Below are 17,016 nucleotides of genomic sequence, written 5' to 3' on the forward strand. Positions count from 1 at the left end.
TAATCTTAATGTTGAGATTTGCCTGAAATAAAATCACCAACAGCCCTATAAGTCCGAAAAAAATGGAGATATCAGGCTAGAAACCCATCCAAGTGTCATCCCAGGTTTTACATTGATAGAGCGAGGATTACTAGTCTAGGAAGAGTTCTCGTGAAGGCCTCGAGGCCCAGAAACGAGAGCAGTCAAAATTGTGATTTTACTCTCCACAAACACTGCATGTGTTCTGCAGATCTGCCCCTTTCAACCACTTTTTCAAGGTAAGGGGCATTTACGATTCATATGCTGGATGTTTGGTGGCTATTTTTGCGTTGTGAAGCATTCATATATTTAATCCTGTTATTGGTCGTTTTGTACCAAATACTGTAACCTTCGGGTTGTGTAGCTCTTTCAGGGTGATTGACAGCCCATTATCATGGTTTACTTTTTCCTTGTTCATTTATAAATATACTGAGAAGAATAAGGAAACAAAAGATCTCCAGGATTTAACTAACTAAATTACTAATTCTATCTATCTTACTGAGGTTGATTCGTCGAGGCAAGATGATCATTTAGAGGTCTGCCCCAAAAACCAAATAACTAAATCTCATGCGTGACAGCTGGCTAAAGTTAGGTTGTTGCATGGAAAGTGTGTGTGGGGGATTTGGGTGAAAAGGGAAAGAATGAGGAGGGTTAAGGAAGGGGGCATATTCATATCAAAATATTTAATGGCCCGTCTTGAGCAAATTTTTCCCTCCTACACAGACACCCTTTTGCTTCACTAGTGCAGTCCCTTCTTTCAGAGCTGGGTTATGGATCAAAAACCCCAAAACGTGGAGTGTAAAAGAAAAGGTATATACTAAAAGCACGTTCATGGTGGTACTGGATTGCTATTAACATGGTTTTTAGTTAGTTTTTTCATTTACTGGCCCAATTTTTATTAAAGTTGGTGGAAGGGTGAAGCACGGGGGGCCAAGGAAGAACACATCTAACATCCTCTTTTGGAATGTTTATGCTGAATTTACCATGACTCATTGACATCTATGCTTTATACCCCAAGAATAGCAACCCTAGAAACTGTCCCGAGTATGTCACAAATTCTCACCCTGTTGTTTGGACAAATGGAAGCTAACCAAACCACATAAACGAGCTATTACATCTGAAAACTTTGGCTGATTCCACTTTCAAGATTTTAGGAAAAAAGGTTTTGTGGTCCGATTTCTGCTTAGCAGCAGAATGAGCTCTGCAAAGGACACTTTACTAACTGTGGACAATAAAAGACGGTCTTCCTTTGTTTGGGAGTAAAAAAAAACAGGTTTCCTTTAAATATATTGGATATATTATTGTTTTCTGCACTTTGGATGGATTTGCACAGCTTTCCAAAATAAACTTATCAGGAGTCACTTGCTGCATTCCAAAGTTTATTTCACACTTCCTCCGACGCAATCAATGAAACAAAACACGAGATGCATCATCAACTAGCGATACAATCTGGCTGTATCAACACCCCACAGTCCGTGTGCTTAGCTGGTTTCAAGATATGCACAGATTCCACCTTCTCCTAATCTTATACATGTTTTCACTCTCTCCCATATGTGAGTAACTTTCTTTCAAAGTAGACGAGAAAAGACTGATTTAGAAGTTCATTTTACTCGTTGGTGCCCGGCTGTTTTTAAAACATAGGCAGATTGCTAGGCTCACAGCCAACGTGAAGGCCTGTTATCATGGTCTTATGTGCCACCACATTTATAGCTACTGCATCCCCACATAATACCCGTTTGAACCCACCACAGGACGAGTAAGCACAACCATGTTGGCTTTCCCCACATTGAGGTTATCGTCAATGTTTGAAAATCTGTTTTAGATCTAGATGATTAATGTGGTCTCTAACTAGGGAATATTGGCTCATGGAAACAAGGGAGAGCAGAAATAGACTTCTAGATTTCCAAGGTAGCCCAGATGTCCCTCTCCACAAGTATTTACCCAATCTCCTTCTGCGACATCCGGATATGTCTTTGGGCCAGATGGGGCATAATCGTAGCATGTTCTGGGTCTCTTAGCTGCCCCCAGATTACCTCCAAAGTTGCATGTTGATCAGATTCTCAGACCACCTCTGCGAATTCCCAGCAGTACAAAGAAGCATCAGATCAACTCCTTTCAGGATGTCCGAGCCCCTCGCCCTTCTCTTAGAGGCAAGCTCAGATACCTGCAAAGGAAAACCATTTCACCTGCTTCTAATCACCATTCTCATGGTCCTCCATTCTCCCCTGCAGCATCCTCCAGCCGTTTCTAAGGTATCACAAAGATTCCGTGGCCATACAGAAGTTAAACGCCTTGGATACCTTCATTCCTCTGAGACATCTTATCAAAAGCCACCTGAACCGGTTCCCATCAATGTGATTGAGCATGGCTTTGCCCCTCAACCAGTCTCTAAGAGCAAGCCACTCACAATCTATACTTAGTTTAGTCAATTGTTCCATGAACTTATTCTTTTGGTCTTTATTCCTCCAAAGGATATGAAATATCTCAATGGGTCAACTACCAACCCTCCAAACGGCCTTCTGTTTCCATCTGGCCTCCTAATCTTAGTATGAGGTTCATTATGATGTTTGAGTGCGAGCAGCATACTATACTACACTAAATAATGCAATGCTCGAAGTAAGATCTACCCACCAAACCTCTAGGGATGGGATTATCAGAGATAGCTTTTACACTAACTTTAATTTGGCCAAAGTGTAATATTAGTAGATTGAATTAGAGATGCTTAAATTCACTCTTCCCTTTTAATGTGTTATAGTACTTTGACTATTTACTTTATAGTTTGGCTATTGGTTCCTGATCCCATGTGCACAGTCATTGTTATTATTTGTTAAGAATTGTATTGAATATTATTAAATTAAATTATTGAGTAAATTGTTTTATTAATCTTTTTCATACTTGTTGATAACTGAACATGCTTCCTCCGGGTCCCAACATTTGTGAATAACTCTCTCGACCAGAATGCTGAATGTATTTAGCTGCGGTATTTCTGACATATTGAGTTCAGGCTATATTAAAAAAAATACATTGTCAGCAATGTAAATGCATAATCATAAGGTTGAGAAAGTTCCATGAACGGTAAGTCATTAGAACATGAGCTTCTGTTTTATAACTATGGTCCTCAGTTTTAGAGGTCTTGTCTTTTTATTTTTTTAATAACCACAATGAAAACACAAAATGTTGGCCACGTCGCTGTGCGAGACATCACACTGAGTGGAAAAAAGAGCTGGGAAGGCAAAATTGATTATGTCTGACAAAACGATCAGCGTCTGTCTGCTGTGACTTTATCACTGAACCCCGAACAGAGTTTCCTTCATGTTCCTTTCCCCCCTACATTCCAGCATGACTTGTTTCCACTTAGGAATGTTTATGACCGCGAGGAGAGCTCAGCCTTGTTTCCACATAGTCAAGTATTGTACTTCTGTACAGAAAAAACATCTTGAGTCTTTGCCTGCGACCTAGATTAGGAGAAAAAATGTGCTAAATAATGAGAAACTCTGGTGCATCCCGATTCCAGATTCCAGAAGAAATAAAACATTTTAGACCGTTACTTTGTAAAAACTTTATTTGGTGGATAAAGCACCAGCCCAAGGGCAACTTACATGTAAACATTTGGTTTTATGGTTCTATTTATACAAAAAATAGTTTTGAACCGAAATAACTCCACACACTAAAATAATAATAATAATAATCAAGCAATAATCACAGCGACAATTTAAACTCTTACGCTGTATATGATATATGATCTAAAATCTTAAACCACACCCAGCAAAAGTCAAGTCCTGCAAATCAAATTCAACTAATAATATTCACCAAAAACAAGACACTAGAGATCGAGTTCTTTTTGGGGGATTTGGCAAAACACAGAAAAAATGGTTTGTTTAAATTATCGTTCCAAACAAATCGAGCAAGGATCTCTCAAAAAGTAAATTAACCCAGTGTCCCAAAAGTTCAGCATTTTTGTAATGAAAGCTCCTAAATTCATTATCTTTTTAAAAAAGTATTTTAATATATAAAATAAATCCGGTTCCAATGTAAAGCAAACCCTCCCGCAACACCCTGGAAGGATTATTGTGATCACACAAATGACAGAGTACATATAATACAAATGATAATACGGGTAGATGAAATCAAGCATTTTGATTGGGTGTACTCTATGGAGCCATAAAGTACTGTACATCTGTTTACATTGACCGTTCCATATCAGTGCGCACGTGTTCATTTCGTGTTCATTTCAGTTTTTAGCTTGTTGGCAGTTACCGAAAAAAACAAAAACAGATTATTACGGATAAACAATTTAGGGCGAATTTGTGATTTTGTAAGAAAACAATTTTTATCACGGTTTGTGTTTATGAAATTCTTTAGGGTGTACATGTATGGACCTGTTCCAATATTGACCCGGTCTAAGCATGGCACAGCTTTCCATCCTGGATGGTGAAACATCCATGCATTGTACCATGTCACCCACAGGCTTCTTTTCCTATGATACAGTTAATAGCCGGGTGACAAAGTACCAGAATACGTGCGCATTTGACAAAAGTTCCACTGCACTGATGCAGCGTTTCCACCATCCACTGTGTCCTCTCACAAAAATAAGGCCTTACATGATGATATAACGCCACATCACTGAGGCGCTTTCGTTGTTTACTGCATGATTACGTCTGGTTCAATGTTGAATAGCAGATCGTCGTTGTCCCTCCTGACCTCTAGCAGTAGGGCTGTCTCCTCCTGCAGCGCTTCCTGCAAGTCAGCTGTGGCCATGAGAGGTTTACCATTCAGTTTCACAATAATGTCACCCTCTTTGATACCGCCTCTGGAGACAAAAAAAAGGAATGAATAGAGCCTGTTAAACATAAAGCAGACATTTTAATTCATAAAATTGTAATGACTGAATAATAAAAACATACTTTTGTGCAGGTGAGTGAGGAATAACTCCATGAACATAAATCCCACTGGTAACATCAGGGAAGTCCAGGTTCTGTTGTTTAAGCTTTTCAATTAACCTGAAATCAACAAAAAAATGAATTCGTCTCTCAAAGCAAGTGGTAAATTGACTTTAATTTCTAAACAAAGACAATTTCAGATCGAGGCAGCGTCATAAATTAAGCTTTTACCAAGTTTACAATATCCAGAACCAGAAATGTGTGTGGATCCTACGATGAGGCAAAGACCAACACAATTGCTGAAACAAACTACCATTAAGCCAAGATATGACTTGACAAGAAGAGAAAAAAGAAAAGAAAAGAGGACCCCGAAATACATCCCTGAGGAACACCGTTGCTACATTCAAAAGCTTTGAATTTGGATGTAGCCTCCTTTGAGCTGCAAATTTGTGATTTTAATACGTAACTTGCTTTGAAAAAGGACAGCAGATGAGTATTTTGCCAAAAAATTGGTTATTTAGTTAACAACATAGCATGCTATCACTCTATTGTCATCACTTTTCTCTATTTACTCACCACCCATCTCCCATCACCACAATAATTATCATTAATTTAGACTTACGCCGGTGTGATGGTCAGCATACTGATTCCAATGAAACGTTTCTTTATTGACCTTACATCTGAAAGAGACTCCAGTTAGTTTTCAGCATATTCAGGGGGATACTTGAAGATGTTTAATCCTGGCCCAATGACATCACTGTCAGACACACCTTTGTTGTGCTTGTCCAGAGAATCATTGAGGAAGAGAGTGATCCTGTCAGCCGGTATGGCAAATGAGATTCCTGCTGCAACCTTCAGGGTGTTGATGCCAATCACCTCTCCATCCTCCAGCACAGAGACATAACAGGACATGTTCATTTACATTTTCTGAATGTTAGGGTTATTCTTTACTCAAGGCAAATTATAGGTAGTACAACCGTGGGAAAGATTCTCGTTGTCAAGGATAATCTGTCAGTGCAAAGCCACCAGCATATAGCCAATAGCAGTTTTGAAGTATTTTGAAGTTTGATAATAATATTTTTCAACAAACAACTTTTGAGGTGGGAATGCAAATGCTCACCAAATTGACAAGAGGTCCTCCTGAATTCCCATACTGTGAAAGAAAACACAAAATAAACACCTTGTGACTTACAATGTGACATTTTTACAACCTACTGGACGGCTAAACAATCAATTGAGTGAAGCACAGTTTTCTGCATTGTTGCATTCTCACATTGATTATAGCATCTGTCTGGATGTAGTCCATGTCTGAGTCCTTGAGGCCCAGCTCCTTGCCATCTCTCTGTGCGGTGCTGACGATGCCGGTGGTGACGGTGTTCTGGAGGGCGAAGGGGCTTCCGATGGCAACAACGAACTCCCCGGGCCTCAAGTCTGCGCTGTGTCCCAGGAACAATACCGGCAGTTTCATCTGGAAAGAGGCACAAAAGGTAAGATAACGCTGTTGCAGGATATAAAATATTTGGGTAATCCTTTACAAGAAGTCGTCCAATCCATGCAACTGAAGTTCATTCCTATTCTCTAGTCTATTTGAACCCACACAAACACTTTCTGAATCAGTGTCCCACTGAACGGGGGAGATCTTGGAGGTCTTATTTGCAAACACACACACATGTAGCAGTTTTAGATATTTGGTTAATGTAAAACGGTGGCAGATTTGGTTGGGTTTAGGCAACCAAAGCACTTGGCCAGGTCTATGAATAAATCCTGGTTTGGGTTATGAGAAGTTGAGTACATGTAGTAAATTGACTTCCGTTATTTACTTTATGTTAGGTACATGATTTAAGTTCAAATAAAATAACTAAATAATATGTTCCTATTACAGAATAAATATGTGTCTTTTCCTTCGTTATATTGTTGGTTATATTGCTGTATTAGCAAATTACTATCCTAAGATAATATGAACATGTTTCTGTTATACAATCTATAAATCCTAAATGTAAAATGTCATGGTCAACGTTTCTGTAGGTTAATGCAACCTTCAGTTTCTTATTTGGAATTCAAACTTACAGCTTCATGTGTTTCTAAAGGAGTGCATCTCTTCAACCATACTGCCGGGTTATAAAATGTGCATGCTTATAGAGGAAAAGAACAAAAATATGGCCCCAGTTCTGAGAAGTTGAACTCCATGTTTATCTGCGCTGCATCCACCCTGTCAAACCTTTTTCACAGTTGTGTGACTGCTGCTCCAATGCTGATAATCGACCATACACCCAAAATGACCATGTGCCCGAAGGCTGTACATTTACACATTTCCCACTGATGATAACGGCTGTTAACCATGCAGTCAATAAAGGTTTATCTATAACATAACCTTTAGTGTTACTATGCAGCAATATTCTGAGTAATTTATACAAAAAACAGCAAGTTAAAAGGATACACAAGGGAAAAAGGAGGGGTATGACAAAAAGGAAGAGTAGACGAGGCAAAGGGAAAGGGAGGAAAAGAGTTGAACAGAAACACATGCCGAAGGCAGATGGTGTGACTAACGGAGAGGAGAACGGCCAAAAGGGGCTTCACTAAGGTGGAGCACTTTCGGATCGGGTTTCTTTTTCTCTCACTCCTCCCTGTCTTGATCCCTCTCCAGCTCTCAGTTCTAGCGCAGAGATGTCAACTGAGGTTCAACTGCTATTGGTTTTCAAAGCACATATTTTTGCACTGAATAACCCACCCAAGGGTGTCCTCAACTCTACAAACACATCTTGTATGGCGAAAAGTTGACCAGTGATGGTTCAGTGATATATACATTCATTACAGTTTTCAAAGATAACCAAACTAGGCTAAACTAGTGTTGTTTCTACTACCCAACTACAAAAGAAACCCCTTTAACCGTTTCACTCCCGTACATCCTACAATCAGTGCATCATAAACTAGCCATTCTCGACTGAACCTCCACTTTTTGTTAAACAGTCTTTTCTTTTATTTGTCTCCTCTTCCTTTTTTGGTTTCATCACCAGTTTTTCTCTTTCTTCAGGTTTTCCTACACCTGCAATGTGCCCCCACATCCTTGCCTTGACGCAACGGGTCTCAGGTTTTATCAAAAGCCTCCACCTGTCACGTGTGTGCGCGTCTATGTGGCTTAGTAACAAACGTACGGTGGCCGAGAGGGGAAAACGATATGTGCACTATACAACGTTGTCAGGACAAGAGAACCCTGCAGTGTGTTTATTATTTTAGAAAAAACAGAGATATATAGAATCCCACCGGCCAAAGTAGCTAGTGAGAGGAACTTCACAGCCGAATTCTAACCGCATCTGGCGGGTGGGCAGGTTTTATTGTCATGCCCTGCTTCTACGGTGGATGCTGAGGAAAAACAATGGCGGGGTGTTAAACTGGGTGATAAGCCACGCCCCACTCTCCGGCAAGTCTGCCGCGAATGATGAGATTCATGCGAATTGTGTCACAGCGCTGTCAGTCCTTCCCTGCCATTTCCACCTCTCACTCCACCCAATCAGTTCATTCTGTACACCTGCTACTCACACCCACCCGTCTGCCCTACTCACTCCCTTCAGTGTTTAAACCACAGTCACTCACTCGCTGCCAGATCGTTCTCCACGTTTAAGCCTTCCAGCACTTCCCTTTGGACTGATTCCCTGTTGCCGACCCTGCAACAACTAACAACTGTAGTTTGCAATCACTGACCTGACGGGCATTTAAACTACTCCTCGTGATCTGTATTCACACTTATGTTTTCCATCTTCTTTACTCATGTGATCTCTTCCGTCAGTCTGACTTTGTTTTAGGTGTCCGGCCCGAGGACAAAGCAGACAAATTTCTGACTCATTTGGGAAGTCACCGCCTGGTGACACAACTTATTGTTATGAACCTTCAACACCCTTACACACACACACACACACACACACACACACACATCAACCCAGCATGCAAAACCACTTATATCCACACCCCATCATATGTTCTGCTCTGTTCATTTTTACAATACAGTTCATACTAATTCTGCCCTCTTGTCGTGGACCAAGGAAACAGGTTTTTACTGCAAAAGGGTTGGTTTATTTTCCAAAACATTTGTCAATATGGAACATTTACCAAAAAACAATTAATGGAAAAGTAGGGAAAAGTAGGCAAAACATAACTGTTCCAGAATAAGGTTTACCAATGCAACGCATCCACTTCATTCCCCCCTGACGTGGGAAGCAATGAGTGGGTGACACGCGTGCAGGTTGATTGTCTGCATTCGACTTACCATCCTTGGCTATTTCTCACAATTGCGTCAAGTCACTGCTGCAGGACAACATCCAGACATCGTATCACAGCCTGCGCCAGACACGGCCTGTTCTTAGGGGGGGGGCCTTCAGTGAAGGCTCTGTCTTGTTAGCTTTCTATGCGTTTGAAGATGTTGCGATTACTCCATTGGCTAAATAATTCAGCCCAATAGAAACCCCACAGCTCACCGTTTTCACGCTCACATTCAACCTTTTCCCCTATTATATTATTATGACCTACGTCTTAAACACTCCAAACACTGAGGCGCTTGGAATGATCTCCTTTCCTTTCATAAAGGATGGTCCAGTGGTTCCTATGCTGAAGGAGCTAAGTAGGGAAGCATTGCAGCTCCGTTCCTTAGAATTAGAGAATTCGAATGGCTCTTATCATGGCGGCCATGACCCGGAAGTAGTGTAAGTGGCCGCTTACACTACTTCCGGGTCATTTCACTCAGTTAGAAACCTTCCACAGCAAGTTTGACAATTCAAATCCAGCCCAGAGTTTAAATTTCTTTTACGATTCAATTTCTTCAGACTTGAAGTGGCGAAAAAACAATTACTGCTTTTTAGAACATCGCATTAAGTACTCACCTGTGAATTGATTTTGATAGTAGCAATGTCCGACTTTTTGTCAATGTCTTTGATGTTCGCTTCATATACATGACCGTCATGCATCTGAACCTACAAGAAAGATTGGAAGAAACATAACATCTCAAATTCCATCTAATTCATAAAATAGGATTAGGTTAAAACATTATCTTTGTGTGAGATATAGTATATCCAATACTCAATCTTCTGCAGTGCCCCACTTCTAAATAAACAACTAAGTTGTGCTGATTCTGATCATGATCCATATTAACGCCGTGTTTTAACTCCGAAACTTGGGTCAGGACATGGTTACCCTAGCATAGCATAAGGAAGTTGAAGAAGCAGGAAAATACAGGCCACACATCCACACTACCACATTTCAGTCTTAAAACGCATATGTTTTGCTACATTTACACAGAGCATGGGCCGCAGATCTCGAAAACGATGCTAAAAAGCCTGTGTGGACGAGATTGTGAGTACTGAGGGTCTAAAAAACAGGTGTAGGTGTAGGTAATGTAGGTGTATTTCTTTTCTTTAGATGGAGTCAGGTTAGACTGACCATGTCCTGACTCAAGTTCAGTTTTCACATCCTCACAATCTCCTTTGATCAAAAGAATACCATTGCCAACCAATTTAAATACAATGAGTAAATTTAGTAAGGATTCATTAAATAAAATATGCACACCTTTAAAGTGATACATAAATGATCAAAACAGCATTTCATTACCTTGAGATGCTGTTGACCGGACACTGGTGTGGTGCTGGACACTACGTGGGCGTTGGTCACAATCAGTCCGTTATCTGACAGCAGAAACCCAGATCCACTGGACAGAGGAATGTTCCGACCGAAGAGTGGATGTCTGAGGTGTGAATAAAAACAATCATTAAATGAATTTACCTACCTATGAAAACTTAAAGCAAAGTTGTACTATTATTATAATGTTTGGTGGTGTGCTGGACACAAGAGTCTGAACAGGCAAAGCACACATGGTGGCCTCCCTCAGGGGCATAGCCGAGGCCGTATGGCAAAATCCGGTGTGGGACAGTAGAACACAAGCGTTGAGCCACAGATTTGCTGGGCCTGTCTCACTGGTGGAGATTCTGTGAGGCCAGGCTGGGTCTCAAGGACCCGACCTTCACCTACGCACTGACCAGGTGGCTACCGTCCGGGAGCTCGGGAGGAGCTCAGGAGGGAGTGGAGAAGGTGCTGCTGCGAGCAAAACTCCACATGCCGGGTTGGTTGACTGAAGCCCATCTCTTAGGGACACAGAGAACAGACATCGCCCTGATGCAAGAACAGTTTGTTGTGTTTCTCCACTCCGTTTTGGTTTGTACCAATACTGCTAATTTGTTGCAACAGATCCGCAAGCGAAAAAATAAGTCACCATGCAAGTCACATCACTAGCCGCGTCCAAGACTAAAAATGAGCTGAGGCGTTTTGTTACGGTTGTTACAGGCGGTGCATTCCAGACTTTGCAGAGCAGGCCAGCCCCTTGACTGAACTGACCTAGAACGGTTCCTCGGATCCGGTCCAGTCAACGGAGCAGTGACAGTTTGTGTTTGAGAAGGAGAACAAACTCTCTGCGGGGAACCACTCCTTTGCACCGCTATGTTCTCTCTCCCCTTTACGCTGCAAACTGACCCATTGAACAGAGTCCTGGGCCCGTCTTGTCCCAGCAGTTACGGGGAGTGGACCACCATGTGCTGTGTATCAGCTGGAAGCTATCCGAGAGGGAGGCCAGGTACAGCTCAGTGGAGAAGGAGTAGCTGGCCGGTCGACTCCCTGCGCTCCCTTCTGAGACGCTCATTCACCCTCTGTTTGGACCATCCCTTGCTTCAGTGGCTCTACCGAATGAAAGGTACCAACCCTCGGATCACTCAATGGCATTTGGCTGGGGTGGTGGTGGTTTAGGGAATGGTGCCGGGAGGAGGATTAATCAGCCTCTGCTGAAAGGAATTCTGCAGACAGTGCAGAAATCCAGCCCAAATCCAGCCTGTAAGTAGAAGCTGGCCTCCTTTTGCTGAGGGAACCCCACGGTAGTAATGGGAGTTTGTCACATAATTAATTATAATTATAATTGAGTCATATGTTCCAAACTAAAATGCTAACATAACCTTTACAAACCCACAGAAACACAGCCAGTACCTGAGGAAGAGTTCGATGTGGACCACAGCAGGGGCGATTTTCTCCACTACGTCAGCTATGAAGTTGAACTTGTAACGAGGACTGTCAGCATGAGAAGGACCTATACTGGCAAGAAGAATTATGTATTTTAATAAAGAGTCAACACTGAATGTTGCATCCAACAGACTATCATAATGGTCAAGACATCGCAAAGCAGCCCCCTGTGTTCCACTACCCAATCATTAACGAACCCACCTGATGGCACAAACCTGGCAGCAATCATGGAAAACCAAGTCTGCGTTGCCACGTTCATGACCTCCTTTACGTCTCCACCAGTAATGTTGAGTTACACGTTGCCCCTACAGCTGCACTCTGCACTGTTGAGCCAAGTCGGCCTTTGAGGAGACTGTGGTTTGTGATTTTAGGCAGAAAGATTTTCAAATGACAGAATCTAAACCAAATGCTGTAGCCAGTGGGAAACTGGTCTTCCACAAAGCTGAACTGCAGAGTCTTTGATTTTTTAGCTACAAGCCGTCACCTCGCACCCAATTATTTGATAGTGCAGCTTCAATTTCTAAATGGCTGTATATCCCCATAGCAGGAGAGCATACCGTCCAAAAGAGTATTTATTTCTATTTAAAAGGTAGTAAAATGGTAACTCCCATCAGACAGAGAGAAAGCACAAATAAATGACCAGATCGGCGGTTGAATACTGTCAATTAGTCATTTGGAAGGACCTACAAAAGAAACTGTACAATACATAATTAGGTTGACTAATCAAGGTGTTAAAGCTGCTCCACGGAAAAGAAACTTGGTGAACTCTTGGTGAAGGAAAAATGATGGTATTTACCACAAGCGATTTGGGAATTGGGACTTGCAGGTCAATCACCCGTATATTTTGGGTAAACCCCGCCCTTAGACATGCAACGCTCCAGTGACATAGTTTGTGTGTGTGAGTGTGTGTGTGTGTGTGTGTGTGTGTGTGTGTGCCCTCCACATACCCTTTAAGACCTAGACAAATAAAAGATAAGTGTAAATAAAGTCTGCCACCATTCTGTGCTGCAGGGACTTCCTGTTTCCTCAGTTGATATCTTCTATGGGTATCTGTGTCTGTTTTTGATGATTGTAACCCTGTGAGTAGGGGATTCTGGTGATGATTGTAATAGTCTGCAGGAATGGGTTTCTTTCATCAGCACCAAACAGGTCTGTCAGTCCGTAAACTGTACTGTGGATAGGTATTTTCTCTGACCCCCTCGATTGTTCCTTTCGCATCAGTATCAAGACAATGTAACAATTAATTATGACACATAGTTACGTTTTGAGCACAAGACAGATTGTCTGAAAAATGGTCAAACATATACTAATCGAATCGTTTTAAATGTTATTCAAAAATTATTCCAATTAAGAAAAAACAAGCTTGACAAGGAAAAGTTGTGTCTTTTAGCTTCAAAAGGCAGAGAAGCCTCTGTACGAAGACTTTAACTGCATGCGGAGATGCCCTCTATGGCTAGACGGGTCTCCCTTTGTCTGGAACAGTTTCGTGAATGTGTTTGGCTGCAGGCCAGCTGAAACGCTTCCTCCAAGCAGCCGTGAGGCTCTACTTTTTCAAGTGAAGCTTTTGAGAGAGAGAGATGGAGTGAATGTGTACAAACAGAGTAAAACAACATTTAGTGAAGAAGAACTTTTCTCCTTTTGGTTTTGAATGAAGACAGTATTGTAATAGACTCTGGCGAGCTGCGGGCAGAAGCATTTATATATTAGTGTGACGGAAATAAGAAACATGTGCAGGAGTGTGTACAGGATAAAAACCGTAAAACAGCAGATGCTGGAATCCGTCCACCAGATACTGGCGATGTGTGTGTGTGTTTCAGACATCATGCGCCCCATGTTTATTATCTCTGCTAGGTCTTAGCCAGCGAGGAGATCATGTGTGTGTTTTTTTGTGTCTGTCCAGCTTATCTCCTGGACTGCTTAACCTATCAGCTTGATATTTTTTGTACTCCTTTCATGCCAGTTATTCGCATTTTTTTTTAACAGATTAGATTGATTTCTTTCTGCTTTTAGATTTTGTCATTGACTGTCATTGGAGTCCTCACTCTTCTTAACTGGGCGGTTGAGACACAAAATGGTATGTATAAATCTGCACTTTCTCAGTGCTAACTAATCCTGCGAGATCAAAATATTTAAGGTTCATCCTCTGGTGACATGGGACACCCTGTGCATGTAAAAAGGTTCTTTTCATGGCAATTCATCCAATAGCTGCCAAGATATTTTACTCTGAACTGACTGTATGTTTGTAAAATGTAGAATACGAGAGGGACGTTGTTTACAGAGAAAGGCGTGCATGTGAACTTTTTGTTTGGGTTGAGGGATGATCTAGTTCAGTCTGCAGGACAAAACAACATCTTTCCACAAGAGGTGTGGTTAGTTCCCGCTGCGTGCTCCAATTACTGGTTCTGGTCCGCTTTAACAAGCAGTTATACCTGCACCTGCCCTAAAAAAAGGTGTTTATTGCTCCTGTGAATCATTACTCTGGAGACAAAACCGTTTTAATCTGGATCTTACTAATGTGGACAGTTGAGAAAAGCCATAGGGGGGTTTGTTGAGGTGGGGGTTACAGACCGGACCGCACACATTCACGATGAGTCAACATGGTTGCAGGAAATACATTTCTACTAACATCAGACTGAGGTTCACTTCTGGCCTTAATTAAAAACTAGTGTTACGGTTTATTTCTCCTGGTGGAGAGGGGCGCCAACGCTAACCGACCGCCAACAAAGACATACGTAAGTGGCAAGATTGGCACATATTTATTCACTTAAAGGAGAGATAAAATAATTAGTTTCGCATAAAAGATTTGTCAGGTATTCGAGCCTGATCTCCAAAACCTGTTCGTAAAAATGTATACGAAAATCTTGGACATACAAATTCGTATTGATACATACTAAATAAATACGGACCGCAACTGATGACGTCACCCTATTCAAAGTGAATGGGGACCTGCACCCCGTAAACACACTTCGTGAAGTCTAACGATGTAAAGTAAACGTGTTATGATTGCATTTTTAATGAGAAATCAATGTTAAATTGTAAGAATACAATACTAACCCTAACCCCCTCAAAAAATCCAACATGGCAGAGAGACGTTCACTCAAGAATCCGACACGGTCCGCCATGTTGTTCACTCAAGGGGCGTGGTTAACCACCGTATGTATTGTTACGAATTTGTATGTTCAAGATTTTCGTATACATTTTTACAAACAGGTTTTGGAGATCACGTTGGGTATTCAGGGCTTTCTGGTGTTAAGGCAACCTATTGTCACACAATGGGACGCATGTTGGAAAGAAATTCATGGTTAAGTTGAAAAAACGACTTGGTCAGGTTTCGGGAAAAGACCATGGCTTGGGTTGAATTAGCTAAAGAAGTAGCATAGCTTTGGGACGGAATTAGCGTAGAAAATTAGATAGAAAAGTTTGGTAACTTCAAAACTTGTCATTTTACACATGTCAATGTTCTCCTCAAAAACAGCGGTATCCTGTGTTGTGTTCAAACTTAAGTGGGAGCCATGGCTTATTGACAAAGCAACTGTTTTACTGTACTTAAATGGCAACATCAAAACAGTTATGTGAGGAAACATTTTGGTTTAGACACCAGCAGTGGAAACACTGTGGATGAACTGCTTTTCTGCAACATATATTTCTTTATTACTTTAAAGTGTTGTCAACTTTTATAATTTAGGTTTATGAATATAATTCTTGAGACAATACAGCATAGTACGTAAGTTCATTTTAGAAGGGGCTTCTCTTACATACATAGTCCGGTCCTGTCCAGTTTACCAAATGAAGCCACTAATGCGTAAATCGTACCTGTGCTGTTGTCACACGGTCCCTTGTGGGCCAGGTTGAATGCAGGCAGTCCTTGCTGCAGCGCCTTTCTGCTGGTGGCCTTCAGTTGGCACACGTTGCCGTACGTCTTCCCGTTGCTTCCGCACACGTCCTGGCGGAATCGACACCGACAGAAGCCCTTGGACAGCCGCTTGCCCGCCGGGTGTTTGCACTCCAGCGCGTCGCCGCAAGGCAGGTCGTCCTTTCGGCCGCACGGCTCTCCCTCCGCCTGGGCGCACACCAAGCAGCAGTTGCAGCGATCCGGCACGTAGCCGCTGGGGCAGCCGGGGCTCGGACAGGTACTCACATCGCACCGTGTCGGACACTTGTCTTTGGGCTTTGCGAAGGCGGACTCCTTAAGGTACAGGAACACAGCTGCGTACAAGAGGATGTGCATCTTTAATGGAAGACTGAATGGAGACGAAGGAAGCCGAAGAGAAGTTTACGCCTGCTCCGCACTCATCACTTTCTGGAGACCTCGCAGAAAGATATCCGCACACACGGATATGACAAGTTTCCGCTTAATTATGCAAAAAATACATCAGAATGAACGGATCCTGATATTGAATATCGGAGGGTGAGCTTGTTATTGGAATTGTTTAAGCCGTGCGTAATTGTGCGCCCAGGGACAACGCAGCTGGAGATAGCGAGCATCCAGAGCAGTGAGACGTGCGTTCTACCCGTCAGACGCACATCCATTAGACGGCAGCATGAGGGAGGAGATGTGGGAGGGAGCTGCGTTCCTGTAGGCGTGGGGACGGAGCTCCGACGCAGATGTTGGTAAATGCTGCTGTTGCCGGCCGGATGACCTCAGAATCAGACTGAGAAGTAACATCAGGCCGTCATACATGTCTGGCGAATCAAGTGAGAACATTTAAAAGTCTAGAAAAACTGAGGTCTCCTTAAATGCGCTAACAGTTTCTTTGAATGTGAATCCTTAAGCTGGACAAAAGCAACGTTTCAACTTTTCATTACTTAGTATAGCTTCATATTGGATTGATTGTTGTAAGGTGTTTTATTTTAAAAGTTAAGTGTTTGGAGTGTTTAACTAGTTGTGAAACAGTCTCAGTTTTATCTGGATCCTGTCTATGACATACATCGGTGAAGGAGACCATCACAGAGATTTTGGGGTATGTGGTTATTCTTAGTGCTGTAGGGTTCCAGCCAAAATCCCATGGACGGAAACTCCTCCGCTCCCCGCTGTGAGCCCACACTGACCCAAGCTGGCGTACACAGAGGC

General features: G+C 42.1%; 1 protein-coding gene across 1 annotated transcript; it reads right to left on the reverse strand.

Moving 5' to 3' along the window:
* Window positions 1-3,562: 3,562 nt before the first annotated feature.
* Window positions 3,563-16,567, reverse strand: htra3b (HtrA serine peptidase 3b). Its single transcript, XM_040181807.2, has 10 exons — window positions 15,759-16,567; window positions 11,913-12,012; window positions 10,494-10,626; window positions 9,770-9,859; window positions 6,172-6,366; window positions 6,019-6,051; window positions 5,669-5,783; window positions 5,521-5,578; window positions 4,923-5,018; window positions 3,563-4,828 (listed from the first exon to the last, which is right to left on the reverse strand). Exons 1-10 carry the CDS (start codon window positions 16,171-16,173, stop codon window positions 4,660-4,662), a joined length of 1,404 nt encoding a protein of 467 aa, XP_040037741.2. The 5' UTR covers window positions 16,174-16,567; the 3' UTR covers window positions 3,563-4,659.
* Window positions 16,568-17,016: the final 449 nt, after the last annotated feature.

This window comes from Gasterosteus aculeatus, chromosome 7 (genome assembly GCF_964276395.1).
Source record: "Gasterosteus aculeatus chromosome 7, fGasAcu3.hap1.1, whole genome shotgun sequence".
NCBI classification, from domain to species: domain Eukaryota; kingdom Metazoa; phylum Chordata; class Actinopteri; order Perciformes; family Gasterosteidae; genus Gasterosteus; species Gasterosteus aculeatus.